Genomic DNA, 18968 nt, shown 5'->3' with positions numbered 1-18968 from the left:
GCAGCCGAGCTCGACCGCAGCACATTAGATGGCCCAGCCGCCTGTGACAGACGGACGGTACCGCACCACCGAAATATAGAGCTACTCACTTTTAGACTCGATACTGGCATTATTATCTTTTTCTTTCTTTTCATCTATACTAATTATTTGTGAATTTACTGGGTACAGAGGAATAACATCTGAGTCCTCAGGAATGGCAACGCATGGGGGGTATCATGGGCGAAACAGTATACTCTGTTATGTCCATGGTACTGCTCATGTCTATAGGCGACGGTTACCACTTTCCATCAGGTGGGCCGTCAGCTTGTTTGCCATTCTAAGTTGTATAAAATCTATACTAATATTCTAAAGAGGAAAGATTGGATTGTATTGTTTTAAATGGATAAACTCAAAAACTACTAAACCGATTTTAAAAATTCTTTCAGCTGTAGAAAGCTGCATTATTAGTGAGTAACATAGACTATATATTACTTTAAAAAACTCTATCTATTCAAGCGAAGACGGACGGAAACGCTAGTGATACTTAAAATGGCAAACAAGCTTACGGTCCACCTGATGGTAAATGGTAACTATCGCTTATACCTATACATGAACAGCCCAGTTTTTAATATCAAATAAATTCAACAAAATTTATAACTATAATTTTTCTCGATTTTTTTTTGACAGATCTCTGTAAAATTACGTAATAAGCTGATTTATATTGCAAATGTTTAAATCCTATCACACAACAGATAGACACCCAAAACACTTTTTCATTTGAATCTCTACAAATGAATTAAAAAACTTCTGAATGCTACCAGAAATTATTCTTTGAATTTTGTTGGACTTTTTATAAGTTCATAATATTTGAATAACATAGCAGAAGGTTAATACAATATAAATTAAAAAAAAAACAGCTTCAGAACCATATTATTACGTATCTAACACATAATAAACTCATAAATCGTCCAAGTGTTTTTTTTTTTATATTTGTACTGCTACGTGGGTAGGTATATGTCTTTTTACCATATATATCTCAAAACAGTAGCCATGGAAGTATAATGAACTGTAGCTACAATATTTGCACTAACACACTTTGTTCAAACAATAAGGCCACCTCTGTTTTTTCTCAGCGCTGCGTCACAGTTCTGACTTGAGGCTACGAAAGCGAATCTCCGTGTCCCAATGTACGCATTGTTCAGTGTAATTCGTGCGCTCAAGCCTCTATGTGCTCTACCGTACTACTGTACTATGTTCATAATGTGATACTCGACTAATTATAACTGGCCGCATAAAACAATAAAATGTGTTCTTAATTTGAAATAATGTAATCATAGATTATGTAACTTTTTAATTCGCGAGTGTCTGTGTGCTAATCGTGTTCTATATTTGAAATATTCGAATTAATAAAAAAAAATTATCGCGAGTGCATGTAAACACGTAATGTGGGTCAGGTGTGAAGAAGAATTAAAAAATTAAAATATTGTCTACTAATGTAATAATCTAGTTTTGTTGCTAAATTTGGCAATAAATAAAAAATGTGTCAATTTCATGAAAATATAAATACCGTTGTACATCACATCTTGAGGCCTGACTTTGTTTTTATGTTATTAATTTTATTATACTTACGTAAATGTTATTACTAACTTTGCGACTTGTCCCGACTTCAAATGGATTTGTTGAGCCAAAACTAACCTATATTTCAAACTAAAATCAACCATATATACATACACAAAAGTAATTGAAATCGTTTGGATGGTTTGAAGATTATCCTCTACGAACATAGTGACACATGTTTAATCATATTTTGTTTAGCCTTTTTTAACCGACTTCTAAAAGGAGTATTTTCAATGAATATTTTTTATTTTTTTAAGCTTAGATTATTAATTTTGCGTGATAAATAGTTAGGAGAAATTCTTTTATAACTTTTATATTTATTTTGTCTTATAATATGTCAAGATACATTTAATACGTAAGTACCTGGTATTACAGGCTTCATAGGATACGGTAACCGCTTACCATCAGGTGGGCCATATGCTTTGTTTTGCCAGGTTTGCCACATCAGTGGTATATATATATATATATATATATATATATATATCTATATATATATATATATAGACAATTGACAATTATATGAATATTGACAATTAGCTGACAAGAAATGGTCTGTCAGCTAATTGTAAACAGCAAATATTGATAGAACATCGAGCCTCAAAAATGGGCCACTTTTGAGGCCTTTTGGCCTTTGAGGATTTTTTAAGTTCTCATTTGTTTTTTAGCCTTACTGCCTTTCTTGTCAACGGAATATAAAAATTTACAAATACAGCGCGCTTGAAACCACATTCACGTAACAAACAATAAATAGTTAATTAAAGGTTAATTAACAATTACCATCCATTTCAAATCTAACATCAAAACGCGCGTACACTTGGAGCGTGTGAAAAACATTCAATACACTCGAAATGTGTTGGCAGACAGTAATAGACTATGTAACTGTTTCACCACCACAATCGACCACAACGTGGTTTTTAAGTGAATAACACTTTTCTTTAAAGACAGGGAGAGAGTGGACGTTTCCACATGAAGAAGGTATTCGACACGTTTTTGCTTTTTATTTTTTTACCAGAGGGAGACTTTGTACAAAAGTCGATTGCTTGAGTACCTCTATCCGATTCGTGTTTCTATCGTGAAGCAGTTGTGTTCGCATGGCTGTGTTTCGGTTTGAAGGGTGCGATATGGCGTGAATTTACTGGGTACAGAGGAACAACACCTGAGTCCTCAGGAATGGCAACGCATGGGAGGTATTATGGGCGAAACAGTATACTCTGTTATGTCCATGGTACTGCTCATGTCTATAGGCGACGGTTACCACTTTCCATCAGGTGGGCCGTCAGCTTGTTTGCCATTCTAAGTTGTATAAAAAAAAAATAGTGTATTATTAGCCATGTAAGTCCCGGCATAGGGTAGGCCACCACTTCCTTTCCCGTGGATGTCTTAAGAGGTGATTAAGGGGGCTTTTGGTATAGGAATGGGCAGCAATATCCCTCTTTAAACCCAAACTTCGGTTGCCAACCCGTCTGCCAAGCGTGGCAACTACTGGCAATACCCTCTTACCAATAACTGTCCAATGCTGAACATAGGCCTCCCCTATAAGGATGTTTTTCCAGTAGTTGCCACGATTGGTATGCGGATTGGCAATCGCAATTAGGCTTTGCTGTTGTTTTAATAAAACTGCTGCCCATCCCTCGACAATTAAATGTTATTTATACGGATGAAAGAATTATTAAAATCAAATTTTGACTTTTTAAATCTCTCGTCTTAATAATATCAGTACATAGACTCGGATAGCATGAGATGGGCTCTATTTGCAGAGTCAACGCCCTTCGGAGTTTAGTAGACGTTCAACGGAACCACAGACAGTTGGTCACCGACAATAGTCACAAGAATAGATAAATAACCGTTTAATTAAACAATGGTTGAAACAAGACACCTTGTTAAGTGATAAACTTAGAGGCTCTTAACCAATTGGAAGGGAAAGAAAGTTTGAAAGCGTCTGGTAAAATTTTTAATTTATAAACTTTTGAAATTACCGTATCATTACCGAAGGAATATAAATTGTGTTCGCAAAATTTCGGCGAAAAGTGAAATGGGCTTTTGAAATTTGGGAAATGTCTTTTTGAGAGCTTTAGCACTTTTAAAAAATCTACTTAATTAGTCAAAAACACTTATTTTGTTTTGAAACTAAACTACCAAACAGCGGGTCTACCATGAATTGAAGTTCCGAAATTTCGGACTCAATTTCGTGTTTTTGTTTATACCAAAATCGGACCAATAAATGGAGTTTAAACATTTCGTTCGTCATACATCCTATCATAAAAGTCCAAAGGAACGATATTTTAACATTTCTAATATTTCCAAACGGCATGTATTATGTAATTTTAACATCAAATTTCTGTTTCGTTTGGCTCCGAAATTTAGTAGTAGGCCCTCAGATTGTTATTTCTATTTTATTTTAATATTACATCTGGAAACAACAACTTATATCTAGAATTCAAAAAAATATATTTACACTACACATTAGCGAATTACAGATTACCAATTTGTATATTTTTGGAGGGTAGGTTAAATTGAATAGAAAAATTAAAATCTATGGAGTAGTATGTATATATATATATATATATATATATATATATATATATATATATATATATATATATATATATATATATATCAATAATTACTAGTATCACATTCGAGTATTCTGACACTTCCCTATGGTCGACTGGGAGAGAATGCTTTTAGCATTAAGTCCGCCATGTACACATATTTGTACTAATGAATAAATAAATAAAATAAATACTTATTTGAAACGTCGCATCACTGGAAGTTCAGCATTAATTAGTGTGAATGTAGATAACATTTGACAGTCTCCAAACATCTCTGCACTTGCCAATGTTTAAAAGTAAAGAATTCGATTAGCATGTAACCCATTTTTTTTTAATGGATGATAATGGAATGGTAACCCCGCCCGCGTTATCGGTATACACCGGTGGGGCAAAGCAGGTCAGTTAGCCCATCGTGACGAATTCAACAATAAACCAATTAAGATGGTTTCCAGGGGGAACCGCGAGGAGGTCGACCTGACAGAGTTTATTGCTAGCAATGGGATTGGTAATCCCTAATACTAACAACCCCTTCGCCCCCCTAACTCACCTTTTGTACAGTGTTTTATTGGTTAATAAATAAAAAAATAGGTCAAATATTTTTTTTTCAAATCCCACGATATCTCATTCACTTGTATTTCGCTTTTATAATAAAACTAAATATAGAATAAAATAACAATAGAATGAAACGTATATGGTAGCACAGTATATGGCAGTATTAGGTAATTTATTATATTAACAATATTGTGGGCGTGTTTATTTGCATTCGAAATGATTATGACTCAGAGGTACCATTCATGACGTACCTTAGCATTCCTCTTGATAATATTACCTTCAGATGCAGTTTTCAACCGACTTAAAAAAAGGAGTTCTCAATTTGATTTTTTTTTATGCTTGTTACTTCATACCTTATTCATTATAAACCGATGCGGAAAAATATTTTTTTATCCGAAAGATAACACTTTTAGGTTATTCCCATTGAATTTTTATGGAAATCTATTTAATAGTTTAATTTGTAAATTAAAACATGTGTATTTCTAAATAAATCTGGTCTTCCCATAATTGAAGTCGGCTTTTTTGTGACGCAAAATCCTTGTTTTTAGAGAAGAAATATTTCAGCATAAAATATACACACAAAACGTAAGATACAATTGATCATTTGTATATAATATAGATATTTTTTTTATACAACTTAGAATGGCAAACAAGCTGACGGTCCACCTGATGGAAAGTGGTAAACGTCGCCTATAGACATGAGCAGCACCATGGACATAACAGAGTATACAGTTTCGCCCATGATACCCCCCATGCGTTGCCATTCCTGAGGACTCAGGTGTTATTCCTCTGTACCCAGTAAATTCACGCCATATCCCACCCTTCAAACCGAAACACAGCCATGCGAACACAACTGCTTTACGGTAGAAACACGAATGGAACAGAGGTACGCAAGCAATCGACTTTTGTAGTCTCCCTCTGGTTTCAACATGGTCTGTAATCCTTAGTTATATTATAAGTATTAAAGAGAGTTTATTTGTTAGTGCATAACGTCTTAACGGCAAAATTAATCTTGAAATTTGAGATACAGATATTATTTGAGATTGAAAAGGAAATGGCTACTATTTATCCCGCAAAATTAACATTTTTTCGGTCAATTGTACGAAGTCGCAGGTTAAACTTAGTTATACCTAAAAATAAACCAGAGTTTTAACATAAAATAACTGGGGGAAAGGGATTGTTAGTAATGGAGACTGCATTATGGACATTGCTAGCAATATATCCAACCAGGTCGACCTCCTCGCGGTTCTCCCTGGAAACTATCATGGTTAATTCCTGTTGAATTCATCATGATGGGCTAACTGGCCTGTTTTCATTCTCATCTACACCCTTCACTGGTGCTCCGCTAACGTATCCCGTTAGCGCAGGCGGGGTTGCCATACCATTTTCACCCATCAAAAAAAAAACATAAAATAATTATTATGCAGAACAAAATAAACCGACGATCGTTTAAACTGTCTCTAAACATGTTTAAACTATTATTTATTTTCCACGCGGAGTATAAAATATTGAAATGTAGCTGGCAACACTAAATACATATATTATAATGCAAATTACGACGAGTTGTTATAGATATTAATCGAATTTCTATCAGTTTTCACTTAATTAAAGCAGTAGCTCGAGGTAAAAATATTGGAATCACTAGGTGTTATTATTATAAATTCACGTTTTTTCCCTTTTTTTAAGGGTAGACAGAATGACGGCATCCTTAAATACTTGTACATTCCCAACATCCACAACTTCGGGGGAAAGGGATTGTTAGTAATGGGATCTAACAGTTCCATTGCTAACAGGTCGACCTACACGCGGTACCCCCTTGAAACCATCGTGGTTAATTTTCACGGAATTCTTCACGATGGGCTAACTGACTTGTTTTCACCCCCACCTATCACCTCTAACTGGTGCCCCGCCAGTACGTACCAATAGCGCAGGAGAGGTTGCCATCCCATTTTCAGCTATTAAAAAAAAACACCCACAACTTTTGTCTATCTACATGTATGTTTGTTCCTCCATCACGCAATTACTGCACTTAATTGGATGCGGTTTTCACAGTTGCGTCTTTGAAGGTGTAACTTAGAAACTGGTGTATGTTTCATCTTGATACGTTGTCACGTGATGGGTCACGTGATGTCATCTTAAAATGTTTGCCCACTTCCAAAATTCGCGCGATAGCAGTTACAATTACGAGCTAGTTATGAATTAAATTCCCGAGGCAAATAAAGTGAAAGTATGTTACTCGTGGTGGGAATATGAGTTTTGTCTTGAGACGTTGCTTGTGAAAGTCGTACTAATGTACAACAAAATATTCCGTAATAATTAAAATAAATAATGTTTGATATATATATATATATATATATATATATATATATATATATATATATATATATATATATATATAATTACACTTTTTCTACTAAAAACAAAAAGCGATTTCTATAATTTTTAACCGACTTAAGAAAGAAGGAAGGTCGCAATTCGGTCGTATTTTTTATTATATTTGTCACCTATAATATATACAAAAAGCGACAAAATATTATTGCAAATGTATATGTTATTATGATGAAATTATTATAATTTTTTATTCAATAAGTTTTTATATTTGCAACTAATAAATGATTTCAATTTCAGTAACAACGTCAATTCTGAACAGATTTGAAAAATTCTTTTTAATCTGAAATAATATGCTCGCGGATTGGTTCAATAGAGATTTTATCAAAATCGGTCCAGTAATTTAGTTTTCAGATCAAAATAACTGATTCTGTCACAATTGAAGCCGGTATTCTTTTGCGGGACACAACCTTTAATTATGACACAAGGAATCCCCTTTATAAAATTAGATTATATTTTTTAATACATTTTGCAAATAAATTTGATTTATTGTCAAAAACCAACCAGTTGGTTTTGCCATTTGAAGAGTATTAATGGCCACTTTTTAAAATGTAAAAATGTCCACCTGTGCGAAGCCGGGACGGGCTGCTAGGACACAACAAATACATAGGAGGGACAGGGATTGTTAGTGATGGAGACTGAGAATCCCAATGCTAGCAACATACCCAACCAGGTCGACCTCCTCGCAGTTCCCCCTGGAAACTATTATGGTTAATTCCTGATGAATTCATCATGTTGGACTAACTGGCCTGTTTTCATTCTCATCTATCACCCTTCACTGGTGCTCCGCCAGCGTATCCCGTTAGCGCAGGCGGGGTTACCATTCCATTTTCATCCATCAAAAAAAAAAATAGTTGCTTAATTATACCCACCGCAGTAATACTTGACTTCTTAGATTCGACGTCGTCCTTGCTTGTCAGTATTTGAATTACGGACCACAAATTACAGTGTCATATTTCTTTATATAAACGCGAGACATTAAATTTGATACGGCTTGCTTTATTTGGTAATGCCATAATATTGTACGATAAATAAATCTGTCCATTTCTTGGCCAGAAATGGAAATTCGTAGTGTTAATGTTAGGTTACGTATAAATTGAAGTCATACAAACCGAGACAAATATATCTTTCCTAGCTGTTTCCCAGAATTTGGCCCGCGATATCCGAAGTATCTTTAAGAGAAATTTAATAGGTACTTTATGGGAATAGGCATTAAATCTATACTTATAATAAATCTGTAGAGAGGTCAATTCTGTACATGAAATATATTTCCAAAATCATCCACCCATCACCCAATTATCATGGGGTGATTAGTGATCGATACTGATGCCAAAAATGCAATCGGTAAAATTTTTGTCTGTCTGTCTGTATGTTCGTTATAGAAACAAAAATTACTTGACGGATTTTAACGAAAGTTGGTACAATTATTCTTCATTCTTCTGGGCAGATTTTAGTATACTTTTCATCACGCTGCGATCAATAGGAGAAGAGCAGTGAAGGGAAATGTCAAAAGTGTCCACCCGTGCGACGCCGGGACGGGCCGCTAGTGTTATAATAAGATACGGAAGAACATTTTGTATCTACCTTTTAATAAATGTTAAACTGTTATTATAAACATTTTTAATCAAAGCCTATTACACACTAAACGATTACTTGAATGACAAACGTGCATGGTGCTAGTCGATCATGTACGGGGGGGAAAGGGATTGTTAGTAATGGAGACTGAGAATCCCATTGCTAGCAATATACCCAACCAGGTCGACCTCCTTGCGGTTCCCCCTGGAAACTATCATGGTTAATTCCTGATGAATTCATCATGATGGGCTAACTGGTCTGTTTTCATTCTCATCTGTCACCCTTCACTGGTGCTCCGCCAGCGTATCTCGTTAGCGCAGGCGGGGTTACCATACCATTTTCACCCATCAAAAAAAAGAAGTCGATAACGCACGGACTTTTTCATGACCATGTAATTTTAAACATAGTACGTTTAAATAAACTTTTAAAAGATTTAAGAGAGCAACTTTTGAGTTTCTTGCGAATTCTTCTCAACAGATAACAAATTTCCGAGGCTGCAGTAGATTTAAAAAACAACTAACGGAATTACGGTAAATACAACCGCATGTAATCTACTTCGTTTTGAATTTGGTTGAAAATTGACCCAGTATGTGGCTGTAGGGGTCAAAACGTTTGCCGGGTCACCTAGAATTATAGTTATACATATACGGTATCGATCTTCTGAATGATCAAAGCAAGAACCTGCATAATCAAAAAGTTACTGACTGATAATACAAAGCGCTTTTAATAATATTTCTAAATGTTACACACATTTCGTACGTTACGTTTAAAATAGATAGATACCTTTATTTTTGATTGGTGAAAATGGTATGGTAGCCCCGCCTGCGCTAACGGTATACGCTGGCGGAGCACCAGTGAAGAGTAATAGATGAGAATGAAAACAGGCCAGTTAACCCATCATGATGAATTCATCAGGAATTAACCATGATAGTTTCAAGGGAGAACCGCGAGGAGGTCGACCTGGTTGGGTATATTGCTAGCAATGGGATTCTCAGTCTTCATTACTAAATAACTTATTTGCATTAGTTACAGCACACAAATAAGTGGTTTTGCCAATAGTTGCGACGCTTGGCAGGCGGGTTGGCAACCGCAGTTAGGCTTTTACAGATGTTTTAAGAGGGACGCTGCTGCCTATCTCTGCTCCTCACTTAGTCGATTCTTACGACACTCACGGGAAAGGAAGGGGTGGTCTTATCTGTAGCGGGATTACACGGGAAAATAATAAAGTGTAATATAATATTTTATAATAAAACAATAACATTAATTTTGTAAAAATTCAAATTTTACTTGAAATTTAAATAAAATTATCTGTCAACTCGTATCAAGACAAGTTATTTATTTATTTAAGGAACACCAACAGCATATTGCATTATAACATATAGGTATAACAAACATTAAATACAATACAATATTAATGCACACGCCTGTTATAGGTATTCACAGCGTTTACTTTAACATAATTATAAAGTGCAAGAAAATGGAGTAAATAATAAAAACAAACATGTAACCTAAGTTGTAAGCAATATCAGAAAATAGGTTTATTATTAATATTATGTTATTTTTAAATAAGAAATTTAAATGCTCCACACACTAACAATTTAATCTAAATAAAATGTCACATGTCTTCCTATTACCCGATCACAAATTCGACCATTCATTACATTACAGCATCACACATTACATAAAGTGGCAAAACGCGGATGTCACAATTTGCTGCAGTTATGAATAACACGTTTTATATCGGATACAAATGTGAGAACCTGTTCATGGTTACACTGAAAGTATAACAAAAGCTTGCGACACGAGGAAAAGTGTGTCAATTGTAATATTGTCGGAGAAACATTATAATGTCCCGGTTCCATATCGGGCGGTGCCCACGCGTTGCAGTTTTGTGTTTTGTGTGCAGGGAATAATTTCATAGGCAGACAACTTGCAACATTGCCATATTCTAAAACTAGCTGTAGCCCCTGGCTTTGTCCGCACAATTCAGTGCACAATGTATCCCATTTGCTAATTTAGAATATATAACCTACCCGTGTACTAAATTTCATTCTAATTTGTTTAGTAGATTTTGCGTGAAAGTTCAACAAACATTAATGCGTTCATCATTACAAATTTTCGTATTTATTATTATATTTAACCAGTGTACTGGGAGGGGGAAAGGAATTGTTAGAAATGGAGACTGAGAATCCCATTGCTAGCAATATACCCAACCAGGTCGACCTCCTAACGATTCTCTCTGGAAACTATCATGGTTAATTCCTGATGAATTCATCATGATGGGCTAACTGGCCTGTTTTCATTCTTATCTATCACTGGTGCTCCGCCAACGTATCCCGTTAGCGCAGGCGGGATTACCATACCATTTTCATCCATCAAAAAAAAACCAGTGTACTGGTGGGGAGAGAAGGGATTGTTAATAATGAGGATCAGTAGCCCCATCGCTAGCAATACACCCTGTCAGGTCTACCTCCTCGCGGTTCCCCCTGGAAACTTGTATTTTACTCCAAGTGAATTCATTACGATAGGCTAACTGACCTGCCTTTTCATTGTCACCTATTATCGCTCACTGGTGCCCCGCCAGCATATACCGTTAGCGCAAGCGGGGTTACCATTTCATTATCATCAATTAAAAAAAGCAGTGTACTAATAAAATGAGATACCAAACATCACAAGCTAAAGTCTTAGACGTGTTGCAAAATTGCTAAAATAAATTTTCAAAATACTCACCAGTGTACACTGGTAAAATGAGATACTACGAATTGCAGGTTAAAGTTTTAGCCTATAATTTGCAATGTCTCGATCTAAGAATACACTTATTTGTATAATTTCAAATAATCTACTTAATCTTAAACAATGGAGTAAAGGGTTATAATTATTTTAATTGTTTACATATACAAGTATATATTTTTGCACAAAAGTCCTCTGATTTGGTACCGTGAATTTACAAGGTACAGAGGAATAACATCTGAGTCCTCAGGAATGGCAACGCATGGAGGTATCATGGGCGAAACAGTATACTCTGTTGTGTCCATAGTACTGGTCATGTTTATAGGCGACGGTTACCACTTTCCATCAGGTGGGCCGTCAGCTTGTTTGGCATTCTAAGTTGTATAAAAAAAAAAACCTTTGTCCCATTGTTGTTTCTGCCGTGAAGCAGTTGTGTGGCTGTGTTTCGGTTAAAATACTACGATATGGCAATGATATTACAGGGTTTAGAGGCATAATACCTTAATCTTGGAGGGGCATTGCTAGCAATGTACTCAGTCAGGTCGACCTCCACATGGTCCCCCCTAGAAACTATCGTGCTGAATTCCAAGTGTATTCATTGCGATGGGCTAACTGACCTGTCTTTTCGTTCTCACCTATATATATATATATATATATATATATATATATATATATATATATATATATATATATATATATATATATATATATATACAGTTTTTAATTTAAGCATAAACCTATTAATTATAACTAGAACATAAAAACAATGTTCAGAGCCTCAAACATTACACTAATTCGTTAATTAATATTTCTTATTGTGTGCAGTAAAATAAAATTCACGCTGATCTAAATTTAACAGAATATAACGAACTAAATATGATTGCAAAAGCTATTAGCATCAAACACAATTGTAATAAGTGAGCTGTAAGAATGTAATGGCCAGCAGAACTGTGAGGAAAGTAAAACGCGGTAAAGGCAAAGACTCGAATATAATTGGCATTTCATTTGAAGATTCTCATCTTCCGACCATAATTGTTACCCCACCAGATAAAGATATGAAAGTCAAGCTACTAAAAAAAATAATTGAACAGAAAAATATCACTAAAGTTAATGAAACCGAAACTACTAACTTAGCAAATCAAATTATAAACATAAACTCAAATATATCTGTAGATAAAATGGCAGAATTCAGTGTAAACCAACTTATAGCCGAATTATCAGAAAACTCAAAAGCATCTAAAGATGAAATAGAAAATATACAAAGAAAGTTACTACAGCAAGCCAATGAGATATTAAAAGTAAATGCTTTTGCAAATTCACAACCACTAACCGAACCCCGCATCGTAGATAGCACGCAAAAGTATGGAAATAGCAAACCAGTGTATGGCAGAATTCCAGTCGTTGTACCGAGAAATCCGAACGCAGCACCTCAAGTGGTAAACGTTGTCGTAACAAATCACCAAGATCGCAGATGTGACATTTCGCGCCAAAACCTGACTAGACCAAACATGGCGGTCATTCCGAAGGCCGACGACGTGCGCCGCGCGGGCAATCAACTTAACGACACACAGCTAGTCCCCGAGAAACTCCAAGATGTTTCCGCGCAATTCCCCATGGATAATACGGGCGCAATGATAAATAGCGACCAGGGAAATATGCAAAGGGTCGGTTCGTCGGCGGTGGACGCGGGAAGAGGTGCTTTTTTCTACGAAACAGGTTCTGCAACGAGTCGCCCGGCTGCCAGTGCGCGCGCCGCTCCGACAAGAGGTGAATGTCTTGTTCGATTGTCAAATTCAAATTTATTTTTTTAATTCGCCCACAAGTTCGTTCTCATAAAGTAAATTCTGATGTTTTATCATCGCATTCACGTGTGTGTCATTTGTTTAAGAAGTTTTAATATAAATTTAGGATATATCTTATGATTATCAGAGTAATAATACTTGTGTCATGTGAATGAGCGAAAGTCGAAAGCTCGTGTATCTTGTGATGCCGATGACTTGAGTTATTGTATCTATAACGGTTATTTCATCAAGCAATATCTATATTGTGCACTTCGGCGATCTGGTATGTACGTCCTTGATCCATTTTGCTTAAACTATACATACACCTGTTTTGCACTGAGCTTTATTATTTAACGGGAACTTACAAATTGTAGTCATGTAAACAAGAAAAACTGGTTTCCAGTTACACAATTTTGACTGTATTACTCAATATAAATAATCTCTTTCCCCGTAAACTTAGCCATAGACATATCTCTTTCATCTATTTAGTCGCCAATAAATATATGAAATTTACTTTTACACTATTTTGACATTAAATGTAAAACCAACGTAGAATATCAAGTAATGTTATTTTGAATGTGATTATTTGATCAATTAACAATTATAATTCATTAATTTTAAATTATAAATCCCCATCATCTTCATCATTCTATACTTTGTTGATTGTAACATTGGAATTTTTTTCAGCTATTACATTTAATTTATAATTAGGTCCACTAAGCATTTTAGATCAAATTTCTATTTCAAAATTTATTATGATTCTAATATATATTCCTGTATCTTACAATGACTCATTTAACATTAAAATTTAATGTTAAATCTATGCTAATAAGACTAATTGGTCTGTAAAACGTTTATTAACGTCCGGATTGATTTATTTAGATAAAAGGTTAAATGTTTATCAATTTTTCATTTTAGATTTTTAATTCTTTCTTCTCTTTCTGTCATACTAAATTCTTGATTTAAGGGAATTAAACACTCAAGGAATATTTGCGATTTTGTGAACTAGCTTCGTTCGCACGAATCCCGTTATATCTCGTTCTCATAAGAAATATCAATTTCCTTTTGGATTTATACATTCTGTAAATATCAAGTTGCCATATTTCAATTTTGCAAGTACAGCCTATTGTAATAGAACTTAAAGAAAATCTAAACAATCAAATAATTAGACACAAGTATTTATATATACTTTATTGTACACGCTAATAATAGATAAAAAATATGACAGAGATAATGTATCAAAAATGAGCTTAACTTTAGAAGAGTTCTCTTCAAACCCAAAGTGGAAAGGAGCATCAATGTCAGCGGGTAGAGCTATAAGACACTTTATAGATGGTAGACTTTTTGTGATGTTTTAAGATAAACGCTGCTGCCCATCCCTCGCCCTCCCTTAATCGCCTCTTACGACACCCATCGGAAACAAAGAGGTGGCCTATTCTATACCAGGACTATACGGCACTTACATATGGATAATAATAATAAAATTAACCAACTTGTTAAACACATAATTATTAAATTCGTCCAAAGTACAAAAACATGCTTTCAATAAAACATCTCTAAGCTTAACTTTGAGACTATTAAAACTGTCAGTGTTTTTCATATCAATAGGTAACTTGTTGAATAATCTGATTGACTGGTACAAAGCAAAATATTTAGTTAATTTACAAATTGTTTTGTTAAATTAAAGCACTGCCATTTATTCTATCTGATTAGTGTAACGGTTGACTGGTAGAGATTGTCATCAGGCATTAATTCCGCCCTTTAAATATATTTTTAAGTGTGCAAAAGTATAAATAAATGAAGCTCAATGTTTTGCAACTCGAAGTTTAGGACAAGACGTATTCACCACATCGTCTCTTCTATTGTAGTATTTAATATTATTTCCTCTTCATTTTCATACAAGTTTAGATTTCTCCATTTGTCAGTAAGGTCTAGCAAATATAAGCTTGCTACTCTGAAAATTTTGAGGTCTTTGAAATGGTATTTATTTATTTATTTATAGGATTACCAACATAAGATACAGCGAAACATTTCAATACAATACACTGGCAGATTAGATCTAACTGTTCTTACATTTATAGGCAACCACAGCATGCATTGTGTTTGATAAACATTAAAATAGAATTTATATAATTCCCATTATGGTATTTGTTACATAGTACATAATGCTCTTTTTTGCAATGAAAACGTAAATGGCAACGCATGAAGAGTATCATTGGCGACACAGTATACTCTGTTACGTCCATGGTACTGTTCATGTCTATAGGCGACAGTTACCACTTTTATCGGATGGACCGTCAGCATATTTGTCATTCTAAATTGTATAAACAAGACTTTGATAGTGGTAAAGCTATGTTAGTTTGAATAATCTTCGTTGGAACATCTACAGGCATAGTTTTCTCACGACGGTGAACAGTTAGACGTTAATCGGATACAGTTGAGGAACCCCGAATACAAAGCTTTGTTCATAATTTGCTTGATTCAGAATTGGCGATGCAATCGCGTGACATAGAGGGCAAGAGATTGTTACTAACGGGTACCAGTGGCACCATTCCTAGTAATATGCCCAGTTAAGTTGATCATCGTGGTTATTTCTTTCGTCCGTGACTTTATACGGGGGGCATTTTAAAAGTTTTGCCTATTTAGGAGTTAAATAATCAAAATTCCTTTCTTATTGTTCACGATACGCTATATAAAGAAGGTGTTTGCAAAATTTCAAGAATCAAATTTTTTTACCGTTCTAACGTATAACTCCGTCAGTTGCAAATGCAAACCTATTAGGGAAATTTCTTTTTATTTTTAAATAAATTTTATTCTGAAAAATTATACGTATTGGTTTCGTAGATTTATTATCAACATTGGTCCAGTAATTTAGTTTTTTTAATTAAAATAACTGCTTTTCCCATATTTTAAGTAAGTTTTTTTTTATGGAACACAGTTTAATTATATTTTTGTTTTATAAATTTTTCTTGCAAATTTACATTTTTTTTTTATATAACCATCTAATTCACCAACGTGAAATATTATATAATGCTCGATTGTACGTTGGTATGTAACCACATGGTTTGGGATCATTTAGGTTAATATCCATAGATCCAATCCAATCACTATACACACTTACATCAGTAATTAGTGATGAAGCGAAAGTAAAGAGAATGTACTCTGAAATCGTGTTTTTAATTATATATGCTTACAAACTTACTTGTTTGTGACCATTGATAAATTAAAAGTATGCATTAAACTGATCAATAGCATGTCTTTTCATAAAAGGAAAGACTTGATTGTTGTTATAATATATTTATAAATTATTTTCTGATCACAATCTGAATGTAATTCTTGCTCATCCTAAAATAACATTACTGTAAGAATCCTCATTGTGAGATCTTCTCGATGGACAAGTTAGACATAGATATACAGTGATCCCCTCCACCCAAATGGAGTTCACTTTAATTTATTTATTTATTGACTTATATATATATATATATATATATATATATATATATATATATATATATATATATATATATATATATATAACTTAATTGACCAAAATAAAATAAGATGCAAAAGGCGGGCTTACTGCTAGTAGCATTCCCTACCAGCCAACCTTTGGGATGATCAGTGAATCACGAACGCGGTACTTTGTTATTGGGATAGGTAAAAAAAAAATTATACTTTATCCGAGCACTTAGTACTATACTATTTATAATCCCACCAAACTGTTTATAATTACTCCTCTCCATCCAAAGGTTGCCTGGAAGAGATCGCTCTTAGCGATAAGGTCGTCCATTGTTTTCTCATTGTGATTATTTCTTGTAATTATTTATATTTATAATAAGTTTACTATTGTAATCTTTTGAGGAAACAATAAAGAGTATCTATCTATCTATCTATCTATTCTCATTTTCGTGTACAATATAGTATATTATATGTAAATTTAATTTTATTATTATCTCTTTATTACCTCTTATTCTTTGTTTTTCTTTCTTTTCTCAATGTCCTCTACCCAAAGGTTGTCTGGAAGAGATTGCTTAGCGATAAGACCGCCTTTCGTATCATTTCTCATTACAATCAAATGTATTTACTAATTTATAAATGGTGCAATAAAGTGTAAATAAATAAATAAATTTTAGCATGTATATATATTAATTATTACTAGTGCCGCATTCGAGTATTCTGACACTTCACTATGGTTGACTGGGAGAGAATGCTTTTAGCATTAAGTCCGCCATGTACGCATATATGTACTAATGAATAAAACAAACTGCACTGAGTGGGTGGACCTCAATCAACACCTTACAAAGCACCTTAATACACCTATTAAAGTATCAACCACCAAACAATTGCATAGTTGACCTTACAACTGTCACTAACCAATGCCTCCACTCAAGCATGATTGAAACAAGCTGTATACCATTGATTTTACAATGCAAGGTTGAGCTGTCGAAGGAAATATGGCTAAAATAATAGAAGAGATGATATTAAATTATTTTTTATTTATTGAAAGGAACACCAACAGCATTTTTTTTATTGCATTTTTTTACACCACTGGGGTGGCAAACAAGCATACGGCCCACCTGATGGTAAGTGGTTACCGTAGCCTATGAACACCTGCAATACCAGAGGTATTACGCGCGCGTTGCCGACCCTGAAGAAACCTCTTTCCCCCTTTTGAAGAACCCCATTCTGTAGACTCTTGGGAAAACCTCGGCAGGGAGCTCATTCCACAACCTGAGTGTTCGCGGGAGGAAACATCTCTGAAACTTGCATTATAACATATATAAGAGACATTAAATACAATACAATATTAATGCACACGCCTATTAAAGGTATTCACAGCGTTTACTTTAACATAATTATACAGTATGAAACGAAGTAAACAATTTTAAATTATACAATGAACGGCCGAACTGGTAGATTAGTAAAAATTAATATTAACAAGATGGAATTGGTGAAGATATCGCATAACATACACACGAAAAATAAACATTGAATAAGAACCCTCTTTTTTGGAAATGTTTTAAAAATACAAACATTAATCCTCAATATTATTATTATTTTTTTTTATACAACTTAGAATAGCAAACAAGCTGACGACCCACCTAATGGAAAGTGGTAACCGTCGCCTATAGACATGAGCAGTACCATGGACATAACTGAGTATACTGTTTCGCTCATGATACCCTAATGCGTTGCCATTCCTGAGGACTCAGGTGTTATTCCTCTGTACCCAGTAAATTCACGCCATATCCCACCCCTCAAACCGAAACACAGTCATGCAAACACAACTGCTTTACGGTATTATTATATTTAGTCATGTCATTACATTCATTACATACAATCAATACTTTTGAGTTCGAAACAAAACAGATGCTCCCCACATAAAAACAAGTTGAATGCACCTGTTGACTTGGGTCCTTCCGCCTACCCTTGTACAGTAGAATATTAACCAAAATTCGTCTTTATTCTTTAAATTATATAGTCTACATTTGTAGACAGCAGTTTGGCCTTCGGATTTAGGTGTTTTTATGATGGTACCGAAGAATATGACCCTTGTGCCACGATGTATAGATATGTATGCATATAATAAAATTATTTCTTCACCCTTCATACCATGATGCATCATGCACGAAGTATTGAACGTATTTTAATAGATTTTAAACAAAAAAAATTACTTAAAATTTAAATTAAGGTTAAATTTTACTTCGAAAAAATGTCTTATTTCTAAGAAATAAATTAAAAAAAAAGCGTGGTTGACTAACGTACTTCTTACATTTTACTTTTAAACACTAAT

At 34.2% G+C, this 18968-nt stretch overlaps 1 protein-coding gene across 3 annotated transcripts in view; it reads left to right on the top strand.

Moving 5' to 3' along the window:
* Positions 1 to 18968, top strand: part of LOC113512980 (uncharacterized) — an 81949-nt gene that overhangs the window by 32098 nt on the left and 30883 nt on the right. The window contains exons 1-2 of one of the 3 annotated variants that reach the window (XM_052892629.1): positions 1183 to 1474; positions 12253 to 13160. The exons of 1 other annotated variant lie outside the window; for it this stretch is intronic. In XM_052892629.1, coding sequence (XP_052748589.1) covers positions 12329 to 13160 — 832 coding nt within the window. In that variant the 5' untranslated portion in view covers positions 1183 to 1474; positions 12253 to 12328. Of the gene's footprint in view, positions 1 to 1182; positions 1475 to 12218; positions 13161 to 18968 lie in introns of those variants that run through there. One more of the 3 variants, XM_052892628.1, reaches the window with a different exon arrangement.

The sequence above is a fragment of the Galleria mellonella genome, unplaced genomic scaffold, assembly GCF_026898425.1.
Source record: "Galleria mellonella isolate WM207_F2 unplaced genomic scaffold, CSIRO_AGI_GalMel_v1 utg1634, whole genome shotgun sequence".
In the NCBI taxonomy this organism is placed as follows: domain Eukaryota; kingdom Metazoa; phylum Arthropoda; class Insecta; order Lepidoptera; family Pyralidae; genus Galleria; species Galleria mellonella.
The sequence above is the reverse complement of the archived record's forward strand: the minus strand, read 5'-3'. Positions and strand labels throughout refer to the sequence as shown.